Below are 12,750 nucleotides of genomic sequence, written 5' to 3'. Positions count from 1 at the left end.
GCGGGGATGTAGAACGCGGGGAGGACTCAAAAACTCCCACAATAGATCCACTCTCCTAGCCCGGAAAGTCTGCGTAAGCAACTGTCCATCCCATATATACTCGTATCTATGCTGGGGCTGTAGGGCTAATAGATCCAACGTCTGAGGGCCGGGATGTATAGTCGCGTCCATGTCGTCAACTGTAAACTATCATTAATACTTATGTGTTTTTTATTATTATTTTTTAATAACTTAATTGTACATATATATATATATATATATATATATATATATATATATATATATATATGTGTGTGTGTGTGTGTGTGTGTGTGTGTGTGTGTGTGTGTGTGTGTGTGTGTGTGTGTGTGTGTGTGTGTGTGTGTGTGTGTGTGTGTGTGTGTGTGTGTGTGTGTGTGTGTGTGTGTGTGTGTGTGTGTGTGTATATATAATTATGTGTTTTTATTATAATTTAAATTATTATTTTTTAATAACTTAATTGTACAAATTATATATATATATATATATATATATATATATATATATATAATGTGTTTTTATTATAATTTAAATTCATATTTTTTAATAACTTAATTGTACAAATTACTAATTATGTGTGTTGATACAATTATTAACTTAATTGTACAAAGTTTGCATTTTCAACTACCAGTATAAGATACTTAAACAAAAGGAATTCTAAGCTAAAATACTACACATTACTACGCTACAAGGCTCTAAATTTTACTACGCTATAAGGGTCTACGTTTTACTACGCTAAAAAGGTCTAGATTTTACTACGCTAAAAAATAATCTAAACTAAGCATAAACAACAAATAAATTTAATTGCAAATAAAACACAAAACGGAATAAAAAAACATATATATAAATCAGGATATTAACAGACAAATTTATTTTACTAATTTATATTTTATTAGAAAACACTAATATTAAATTCGGATAAATTTAACATGCTAGTTTCGAAAAAAAACACAAACCGAAATAGAACACATACAAATCAAATAATATACATTATTATAAATGTTTCAACTTAAAATAAATCGAAATACCTCGATTTAGAATTTTGGCAAAGCAAAAAGATTGAAATTTTGACTCCGGAATTGTGAATCAACAATAGCACGAAACTCTACTCGAATGTGGGACCCTTTTTCTTCGAGTTTTATGTGTCGGGGGACCCAAATTTTTTTTTTTTTTTACAAAAACGGGCAGAATCGGGGGGGACCAAGAAGCGGGGAAGAGTTTTAAAAAAATGGGGGATGGATGAATTGGAGAAGAAGACGGGGGGCTTTTGAAATATCTATGTATAGCGTCACAATACCTGGCGCTATACATTAATGTGCTATGTATAGCGCCAGGTATTGTGGCGCTATACCTGGCCATGTCAGCTTTTACAGTATAGCGCCACAATACTTGGCGCTATACATTAACGATTATGTTACTGTTAATGTATAGCGCCAGGTATTGTGGTGCTATATATAAAAATGTAACCTTTTTTTTTACCACCTATTTGTATAGTTTGAGTAAAAAAAAAAATCACATTTTGGTTCCGGATTCTGAAAGAAGCAAAATTGCAAAAATTGGGACCACCACAATCAGAACATGGAATTCAATGTAAGAAGGTATACCAATATTAACCAAAGCCTCAAATAATTTATACTGTAAGACATTATACAAGTTGCACGGATACCTTTAAGCTAGTAAGGTCTAAGATGTCAAAAAAAAAAAACTTTAGCAGGAAAAAGTGCCTGGATTTACAGTTATTTATAAGTCGAGCCCTATTTGTCGGAAGTTTTGAGAGTTCAAAATCACAGTAAAAATTGCACGGGCACCCTATTTGGTCACCCCCATTTAATCTATACTCATTTTTTTTAAAACTTTTAATTTGTACCCACTTTTTAAATAACTTCAGCCACCTTTCTCCTCCTCCTTCTCCTACTTCGTTTTCTTCTTCTTCTTCTTTCTTCTGCTGCTGTTGGTGCTACTATGGAACTTCAGTTCATGGGATGATTGCAAAAACCTCTATTTGTGTATGTTTCATTTTTCTTTTGGACCTTGATTTTCTGTTCTCGAGGATTGTGTCGGTTAAAAATTGAGTTTGGGTTTGAAGTACTGTTTTTTTTTTCATCTTTTTAATTATTGTTCTGTTTAGTGTTATTTTCACCTTTTATGGCATTTAACAATGTTTGTGCTTTGACGGGTTGCTGTTATAAACATAAATTCTGTGAAAATAATTACTAGGTAAACTTATTATTATGCAAGTGCAATTTGTGTGCGCGGATGTGGTGTTTTTGTTGCTATTGAACAAGGTGTGTGATTAGTGATAAGAGGGTTAAAGTGGGGGAGAAAGGAAACAAAAACTTCGCCGGTTACAAAACAAAAACTTCAGCTCTCGCCAGTTACAACAACAAAAACTTCAGCAATTACAAACAAAAACTTCAGCAAATAGAGAACAAAACTTCAGCCACTATGCTTAAGTTCAACAATTACAAACAAAAACTCCAACACACTTGGTTCAGCACACTTGCTACTTCAGGTCTGTCTACTAGAATGCTGAAGTTTTGTGTGATTGTCTTTGCTACTTGAACCCCGTATGCTGAAGTTAGGCGAAAAAGCAAGTACGCTTGCAATTTTTTTTGCAAAGCATACACAAGTTAAAACGTGACACAAAAGCAGGTATAAATGCAAATTCCCCAAAATCACATAAGTAGCATAACCAACAGCATTCAAAGTCCTTTTAGTCCACAAGAAGGTAGAGAAATTGAAAGCCCTTTTAGGCCTTATTTGTTGGTAGGTAGCATATATTGGCAGATTGATAATGCTTTTGGTATGAAACACAAAATCTAGGAGGCATTCAACGCCCTTTTAGTCCAAGAAGAAGGTAGAGAAAGCTGCAGTCCAGATTTACGTTTGTGTTATCCAGTTTTTGGAGACGAGGTATTTATTAATCTTTTAGTGGGTAACGTAATGACTTTATTGATGTAAATCCAGCATTAGGGGTATGCTGGGGCAGAATACATTTATTAAAAAAAAAAAAAAAAAAAAAAAAACTTTACAGAGAGCGCATTGACTAATAAAGTCAACAAAAGCTTCTGCTCTAAAATGTCTGCCATGACCTTGTTACACCAAAAACTAAGCAAAAATATGCACTTCGTTCTCAAATTAACTACATTGTCCTTTTGTCTTCAAAAACACTAGCATTCCTTACTCTGTGACCCACCAAACTGCAGTGGGGATCTTTTAGTCATCTTCTATGTAATGAAACAATTTGTTTACTTGAGTAATTTAATGTCGAGAGTACAAATAAAGCTTTCTAAGCTAGAGACATCTTCCTAATAGTTGCAACATTACAATTGCCGAAGTCTCTGTTGCACTGAATACTTCTGTGGTCTTTTTGTTATTGTAGACATTTACATCAGAATTATGTGGTAAAGTTTTCTTGTTCTACAATAAACCTTCTGTCTGCCTTCGTGAACACCTCTTTCGGATAATCCCAGAACTTTCTCCATTGTTTCAACCCATCAGATAATCTTCCATGCATTTTTCTCCAACGATTGGAGCTTTAATTCATCCTTAAAGTTTGTCATATATTTCCACATAAAGCACTATGACTTCAGCACATTGAAAAGTAATACACCTTTCATACTGAGAAGGGGAAAAATGCTTCTGGGTTCTGGCTACCACTTCCTAACCTGCTTAAAATTCAACCTTTCCAATTTCACATTGATGCATTAATTCTCTCCCCGATGCGGCACAAAGCCATAAGATCCGTTCTTCTCTTTCAATTATTCCTTCATTTTTCCTTGACACCATCTTCACACAAAGGACAGAAAATAGGTTCCCCCAACCTTTTACCTTCCAACCAGATGATGAGGCCCAAAAATTTTGCATGGGTGGCAAGCAAAGAGGAAGGGCAAGAAGGTGATGTATTAGCAGGGAAAACCAGCCCACGGAATTATGTGGTCAGTAGTAACAACAAATAAACAGTATTTTCATTTTCTGCAAATGTATTTGCAGGGGAGAGTACCAGACAATATGCTAGAATATAAGTCGCTCGGATTCTTCACTTTCGATGTCGCACCCATGTCGACACGACGTAGGTGTGGGTGTGAGTGTGGGTTTCATACCCGATCTAGTCAATCAATTTTGGGTACTTTGACCAAAATCGATTTAGAAATTTGAACATATAGTGATTTCTAAACTTAAGCTAGGGTGAAATCATAATTTAGGCATATGTTTTTTTATCGTTAAAAGATATTTGTATTAAAAAGTCAGCAACCAGACGTCAACATCACTGTTGAATGTGCAATGAACTCAAGATGTATATCATGCCTGAATGTGCAATGAACTCAAAAGTCTATCATGCCCTCTATACCATTTGCAATAGCATGTTACCCCAAGAAAACAGCAAGGAGATGCATCTATGCTTATTAGTAACTACAGATTCAAACTTGCTCTCAAAAACTCATGCATTCATTTCCTTCCAAATAGTCCACCATAACTTAAGCATATTTTTATGACTCTAATTTTTAGATATTTAAATTATTTTTAGCTGAATCCCCGCACCTATATCCGTACCTGGATTCGCATCCCCGAATCTTAATATCTAGATCATCAAGGATCCAGCCTCTAGATCTACACCCGTATCGGACACCCGCACCCAAGTTCGAACAACTTAGGCTAGAACTATTATCAGTTTGTATGGTATTCTATATTTGTTAACGAAAGAGAACTTTTTTAATGATATACGCATCAATCAGAATATCATTAATAAAGAAAATGATGAGTTTAATGGTAAATTACCTGCTAAAGTGGAAAAGAAATATATTGCCAACCGGTATCTGAAAGACCACGGTAAGTCAACTTCAAGAGAGCAATATTTCTGAAATTGTCCTAAACCAGAGGTCATTCGGGGATCCACTTTTGGCCTTGGAGTTCTGATAATGAGATATTCGATGCAATAACTGGTAACCCCTTTTCATCTCTAACTTCAAACTTCAAACCCACCGGATCTGATTCCCAATTGATCTCAATAGTCCCAAAGTTTGGTTGACCTAGATTATATCCACATACTGAAGATTAATGATCTAGATGAAAAGCTGTCATAGCATATTATTTAAATGGGTACAGGACATGGGTAAGAAATGCCAACCATAAGTGCACGAAATATATCTGCAGCTTCTGTCTTTAACTCTCATTATAGCTGGCATTAACCATGCCAAAAACCTCACAACAAACCGCAGCGGTGGATATACTGCTTTTTCGACTGCCTGGGTAAGACCACTTGATGTTATGTCGTACAAGGGGTAACCAGCAGCACAATTATATCTAGCAATTTCTCCAAAGTGAACATCTCCACTTATGAAGAAAACCCCTTCCCTCTGTGCAACGAAAACAACTAAAACAGATTAACCAACATTGTTGAGGGCCAAACATCTGGAGCTTGGAGTAACATAACATGGTTAACCAACACTGGATAGCCAAAAATCCGTAATGGATTTGACTCTAATATGATAATGAATCATGTGACCACCTTGTCTAACCTAAACTTTTAGATAAGGTAGTCACAGAAATCAACATGGTTTCGGAGCAAGCAAAGGTCCTTACATCAAGTCTTACTACCACCCATTATCAAAAGAATTCCTACATGCTTATCCAAGAAAAAAGAGTCAGGCTCATATGTGAGGGGGTGCATTGTAAACTTAGCATAAATAAATGTTTGTGTCCCATCTCTAACAGTTTCTAACGAGTTGGTAACACAATTCAGCACACCATTAGTAATTTGATGATGAACACTTTGCAAAACAACACTTTTCTCCTATCCATGCGGCAAGAAGGGGGTTGGGGTGAGTGGCTGCATGTGAGGAAGGCAGGACACAGTTAAGGGGTTGGCTGAGGAAGAGGGAACGAAGGATCATGATGGTTAGTTTTCTTCTTTTTCTTTTATTTCTGATGATTCACATTATATTATTCAGCATTCAGTGCAGTTATCATTAATAGAAGGACCAAGACCATCTGGTAGTAGCAACATTAATGACCCAATAGCCAAAAATCAGACTGCAAGGATTCGCTAAAAATATTATCGCTCTATAATAGTGGGACTAACCAAATCTCTATAATGGGAAAGAAAGATTTATTACCTTACTATCAGATATCAACTTGAAAAGACGACTTCTTTCCCTTGGAAAGTGTCCTCATGACTCCATATAAAATAGAGGACCAGTTGTAGCTGAATGGTTTGATATGACCTGTGCAAATAAGAATGCAGCTCATTATGGGAAACATCCAAAATCAGCATAATATCCATGTCACAAACATTTAAAAGCATGCTTCTTTCTTCTTTTCCTCATTTTGATTTTTGATACATGCAGTGGCTTCACATATTAGTTTACATTCTCAAAAACCACACAAGATTGTCATTCAAAGGGTTTGATGCCCAAGGTCCTATCTAGTATAAAGGAAAAGAGGAGACCAAAGAAAAGTTAGTTCCAATTAGAAATCTGCTAATTACAAAAAATGCTTATGCTAGTTACGCACCAAAATGCAAAATATTTCAAGTTGTCATTTGTTTCCACACGAGCACAGCTTGTCTGCAGGGTTGAATCATTAAATTTTGATGAGGCACAGTATATAATGCCCCAAATGGCCAAATCCAACATTGTCCCTTTGCATGTTACAGACCATAAAAATTGGTTATGTAGAATTACAACTAGTCTGATAATTGCCCCTCCTTGGAGTAGGAATGTCCTAGTCAAAACTGCAGATCGGTCCACTTCATTAACACCAAGCAGTGACAGACAATATTGTTCACTTTGCACAATTTCTAGTGGTGCCACACCCACCCCACCCCCCAAAGCATAGTTAATGGCTTGACACTTTGCTCCAATTTCTTTTCCTTTGTGGTACCTTTGAGTGCACTAGTTGCAACTTGCAAGGAAAAGACTATAAAGCTCAATGTCATGAAACATGACCTATTTAACATGTGGACAAGTTTGAAAATTATGGAGTACTCACGTTAAAGAGGAGACTGCTGTAATTTTAGAGCAAAAAAATGGGTAGGCTTTCTAGGTGGGTTTAGTCTTACTTAGCACCAGTCATAGCCTAACTTGGGTCCTGACAGAGGACCTTATAGGTAATACACATCGTAGTTTAATAACCCAGCATGTTATAGTAGATTCACATTTGAACTATTAACTGCAAATACAGCCACAAGTGCAAGCCAAAGTTTCCTAGGATAAACAAATGACTTTTGCAAAGGTCAAGGCGAAAACATATCTGATACCTGAATAGATGATACAATAACAGTAAAAGTTGTAGGAAGACCTTTCAACTCCTTCTCCAACCATGTCCATTGTGCATCTCCTAAGATGCTTCCATCACTAGACAAAGGATCTCTGTAATATCTTGTATCCAAAAGAATGACCTGGAGAAGAAGACCATCCATTAGATCCATGGATGCTCATGGGTCTAAACTCATGTCTGCTGAAGGTGCATACTAGTCCAAACCCATATACAAGATGATAATTTTCAAAATAGAAATGGAGGCAAATACAAATTTACTTGTTGATGGTAATGGTTGCAATTATTCAAACAACAGAAATAATAAGTCACATATAAGAAATTTCACAATGACATGAATGAAAAAATGTTGACATTTCTAAAGAACTGATGAAGGATACCTTGACATGTTTACCCGCAGGACCAAATATGTATGATGCATAAACACCAGCTTGTTTGCGCCTAGAGAAAGAAGAATGGTGAAAGTGACGGGAAAAAGCATTTCAAAGAAGAAGAGCAAGCTGTAAGTGTCGAAAATTCCGTTAGTTGAGACTGACAAGTAACCACTACGAGGAAAAAATGAGGAATCAATCTATATGATGGAGGTGGAAACAGATGAAAAAGGACAACATCCAGTTATAACAAGGTCACAATAAGGATTTTGTCAATTGAAGATCAACTTCTACTTCACTTTAGAATTTTCACAACAAAACCAAAACAGAGGAAATAGGATAGTAAAATAATATATCAATAAAGAAAGAAAGAGAAGGAAGGTTGGCTCAACATGTATTGGTAAAATTTGGTCTCGTCACATTGTGTGACAAGACATTGACACGTAGCAGGAATGGTTAGGAACCAGAGAGAAAGAGCCCAGAACGGGGAAGATAGTAGGATCAGGGTCAGCAACAAGTCCAAGATAAGAGCAGTCGGTATGGTAGAGCATGTACCCTGAGCTAACTAAACATCTTCGATGTCAAGCCCCACCGCATCCAGAGCTTTCCTGAGATCGTTACCTCCATCCGTTACGCTGAAGCAGTTTCCACTAGCGGAGATCTTGTCTCCTCACTAACCATACGCGCAACGTGTAGGCTGGAAACTCGGAACAACCACACTCCACCTAGACTATTAATACACTATTTAGCTCACTTGTAATCATCATCTGATCACACACAACTCTCTTGATTATTTACTTATTCTGTAAAGCACTAATTATATCCTCCAAGAATTGTAATCCAGTCTTGCGTTTTACAGAGCCAACACTTAATAAGGTATCCTTTATCTTAATCTCTATTTTGTTCTGTTCATAATTATTGTTATTCATTTCATTCTATGTGCTTTGGATTAATCTGATTGCCAGAGACATTTAAAATACAAGTTCAATTGTTTATTCCAAAATCAGTTTTTGGGTTAAAGACAACCACCTTATACATTTTGATACAATGAAGAATGAGAGATTACTTACCGAGTACTTTCTAGCGGTTCATCCAGAAAATCAAGTAAAAGCCTTTGGTTAGTGATCTTGCTCTCAAATTCTTTTCCGGCATCGTTTAATCCATAATCATGGGTCATCCCACGTGCCAATAACCTAAAAGATTTCAGTAAGAAGTACATTAGATTAGAGATAATAAAAAGCCAAGATTTTGCATTTTCGAGATGTTACTGTATATGTATAAAGATATACTACTAAGAAGTATGAAATAAAGAAAGCGAACCTTAATTTTGCGTCGGAGACTAGAATATCCAGGATTGTTCTTAGCCTTTTGATAGCGGGACTTCATTTCCTGCTAAGAAGAAGGGTAAAACCTAGGGGCATTCTTCCACGGCCCAATTGTCCTCTCCTAACCGAAAAGCCTGAAAGGGCGTCTTATATCTCCGTAGATGTTGTCGCCCATCCAGATGAAGACTTGAGGATCAAAGTGGACTAGTGGAGAATTGCATCCCATATAGGCTTAGCAGAGAATCGACGGAAAATGAGACAAGTCCGATGCCTTCAAATTTCAAACAAACCAAAGAGAAAAAACAAACCTGGGGAGCGCCTTGGTTGGCGCACGATCCAAATGCAATTCGGTAGACTAGAACAGGCTCTTCCATGGCCATACCGCTGCATGACAATAGCACTATTGCCACCCACCACCGCATTCCCACCTTAGAGGAGTGAACCGTGCGGCTATATTTTTCCACTGGTGAATCAAAAACGATGTTACCAAAAAGCGAAAAAGTAAACCTAAGAAATCAATTGAGAAAATGAAAGACAATGCTTCATGGGAATTGGTGGGGGGAATCACATTTCCTCTCTTTTTTTATAGTTTCAGATACTTGATTTGAGATATATTACGTTCTATCTCCCTTATTGCAATCTTTTTATAAGGATGCTTGCTTAAATTAATAAATTCTATAATATTTTAAAACTGCAATCAATGGCATTAATTATCGAGCACTAGTTTTGCGACACAAATTCTTTTTATACAGTAGCAAATGTACTTACATTATACGAAAAATGATTATCTTAATCGTCTTTACTCTTTCTTTCGGCGTTATTATTCTACATTTTTATTGAGTTTTTATTTTCGAAATGACAATATCTTGACTCCACTATGATCACTAGACGTGAATATCTAACGGATAATTTTGCATCAAAACTTGTTACAACCCATGTTTTTGTACCTGAAAGTACGTCATGAGTCAATTGATGTAAGCTCAAAAAGGATGAAATCATTCTATAAGGACAAGAAAGGTTTGTCGAAGTGTTAAGCAAGTTAAGATGAATATGAGACTTGTTAATTATGATTTAAATGAGTTTAAAGCCATGATATGACTATATATGATGTTTATATATGAAGTATAAAGTTTGAGAAAAATCGGATTTAAGTTGCGGAAAAATCGACTAAGGATTTGTCTTGTAATGAAGCTTTTTGAGTAATAAATTTCGTGTGTTATATGAGGTCTTTTTGGGACATATTATATGCCAAATTGAAGGTCTTGGAATGTAGTTTCCAACTCTCTTAACCGTTTTCTTATACGACACCCGGATAAAAAGTTATAAGCATTAGAAGACAAGCCAATTATAGGGTGCCAAGTAGCACCTTTTGACTTTTCAACAAAATGGAGAATTTCTCCTTTATCTCATCTCTTTCGGCATATTTCCAGAGATCACGACCAAATAAGACCCCTAACATCACCCTTAAGCTCTCTACAAGGGTTTCAAATAATACCATCATCCCGCGCACGAAATCAAGAAGCAATAACACTAGAACGATCCCCACAGCGTAAGTATCGCTATATAGCCTCTCTTTTTCTTTGTAGTTTGAGTTTTGGAAGGTATTTTGAAGTTAATAAAAATGCCTAATTTCTGGTATCAAGCTCTTAAACATCAAGGAAGATTGATTAATTTATTTCATAATAGTTAGAACTCACGGGACGGTGATCGGAAGCCATGAGTTCGAGTTATTTGATTTGTAATGGACTGTTTTGTGGGTTGTTTCGTGTAGCTTTTGGGCTGTATATTTTGCTGCTATTTAATAGAGTTTTTGGAAGATAAATTGTATGGAGAAATACCACCTAATGGCGAAATGATGGATTAGTTATTCTTTGTAATATTTTTGGGGCATTGGACACTACTATAGTCGTCGTTTTTGGTATGAATTGATTAGGGTGTGTTGGGCTGCTGTAATCTAAATATAACATGGATTTTGACTTGCATACAATGTAGGAGGTAATTATATTGTGTTCCTACAGGCGCTTAAGGTTATCTTGGCATTGGTTAAGTTAAATGGATGAACTAGACATGAACTAGTGTATAAAGTTGTTAATTAAGAATAATTGGAGTTGTGGATCATTTTCTTTGTTATGGATATATGGTATAAGGCTGTAATTATTGATGAATGAATTCATTATCATGTTAATGATACTATTAAGTTAAAGTAAAAAGTCTATAAGGGATGATATGAGGTATACGAATTCCAATTGGAGCTTGTCGCTCGTCGTAAAATAGTTATGATTTGTTGTTGTTTTATGGTGTCTTGTTATTGATAATTATGTATTGCTGGATTTCTCTGGTAATTGTTGTTGGTATATGGTATTGGAGGAGGCTCTTGTTTTAGGGGAGATGCTGCCCGAATTTATATAAACGAACTACAAGTTTAAGTTGCAGACTTAGCCTTTATTCAACACTGATTTTGAATCTCCTTATGCAATGGTAGATTGAGTTGAGTTGTTTGAAGAGTAGCTTGGGAGGTATTAAGGACTCACCATGGTTAAGGTATGTTAAGGCACTTCCTTTTTCTTTTGGCATGATCTAAAGTGAAATGAATACGCTATTTCATAACGGATCTACTCCTAGAAACTAAGGTTGCCCATGTTGTTCTTTCCTTATAAAGTTATTTTAAGCAAGTATGTATGATCCTTGAATCCTATAGAAGCTCATATTGATGGTATGATGTCCATAATGTTAATCGAAGGTGCAACGACCTTAAGTCACTCCAAAAGGTTTAGAACGTGATTCCATGAGTCTAGCATGCATTATATATAGTATCTATTTTACTCTACCGAGACGCGCTATAGTAGGTCGGGTACAACACCTATTGTGCAACCACTGATCAGTTGGATTTACCGAGCTCCATGTGACCGGGTACGATTCTACCGAGCCTTATGATTGTCGGGTACGTTTTTACCGAGTCCTCTTTGAGGCCGGGTACGATATGATGATGATGACACCCACAGAGGCGAATGTTTTTAAAAGTTTATGTATATATATGTATTATGAATTTCATGTAAGTATCCCCCAGAGGCAAGCAGATGTTACAGGTTGTATCTCCTCTATCTCTCTTTACAATAATGTTCTTGTTTATACTTTCCTGCCTTACATACTCGGTACTTTATTTGTACTGACGTCCCTTTTGCCTGGGGACGCCGCGTTTCATGCCCGCAGGTCCCGATTGATAGGTTGACAGTCTTCCTATTAGGCTATCAGCTCAGCGGAGGTGTTGGTGCACTCCACTTGCTCCGGAGTTGCCTATTTGGTCAGTATGCTTTGGATATGTATTGATTGGTATGGCGGGTCCTGTCCCGACCTTTATGATTTTATGTACTCTTAGAGGCTTGTAGACAGATGTCATGTATATGAAAATTGTATGACCTTATCGGCCTATGTTCTGTGTATGAGTGATCACTTTGGTTTTATAGGCACGTATGTCACATGTATAAGTTTTCATGTCATGTCAGATCGTCCAATATTTAGTATTTTATATTTTATTTTTGTTATCTCATGACGGCCTTTCTAGGCCATTTACCCATGATATTATGATATGAAAGATACGTTACGTTGGTACTTGGTTGAGTAAGGCAATGGGTGCCCGTCGCGGCCCATCGGTTTGAGTCGTGACAAAACTATTAAGAATATCTTTGACATATTTCGCTGTGATCCGCTCTCTTAATTGGTTATGTAAGCGAAAACAGTTTGGTCTCGGAAACTAAGCTCAA

The 12,750-nt window shown here is 36.4% G+C and overlaps 1 protein-coding gene and 1 long non-coding RNA gene across 2 annotated transcripts; one reads left to right on the top strand and one right to left on the bottom strand.

Moving 5' to 3' along the window:
- Positions 1–3,127: 3,127 nt before the first annotated feature.
- LOC104243933 (uncharacterized) lies at positions 3,128–9,616 on the bottom strand. The gene is given in 11 exon segments (XM_070172460.1): positions 3,128–4,900; positions 4,903–5,048; positions 5,147–5,375; positions 6,135–6,242; positions 7,277–7,417; positions 7,674–7,734; positions 8,735–8,835; positions 8,837–8,857; positions 8,985–9,200; positions 9,203–9,220; positions 9,298–9,616. Coding segments are annotated over 11 exon segments (1,305 nt in total). The 5' UTR covers positions 9,412–9,616; the 3' UTR covers positions 3,128–4,750.
- A 793-nt stretch (positions 9,617–10,409) lies between these two features.
- Positions 10,410–12,531, top strand: LOC138889089 (uncharacterized). Its single transcript, XR_011406655.1, has 3 exons — positions 10,410–10,538; positions 11,472–11,530; positions 12,200–12,531. It is a non-coding gene; the product is annotated as an uncharacterized lncRNA (long non-coding RNA).
- The last annotated feature ends 219 nt before the right edge of the window (positions 12,532–12,750 follow it).

The sequence above is a fragment of the Nicotiana sylvestris genome, chromosome 4, assembly GCF_000393655.2.
Source record: "Nicotiana sylvestris chromosome 4, ASM39365v2, whole genome shotgun sequence".
Taxonomy (NCBI): domain Eukaryota; kingdom Viridiplantae; phylum Streptophyta; class Magnoliopsida; order Solanales; family Solanaceae; genus Nicotiana; species Nicotiana sylvestris.
Note: the sequence above shows the minus strand (reverse complement) of the source record. Positions and strands in the feature narration are given on the sequence as shown.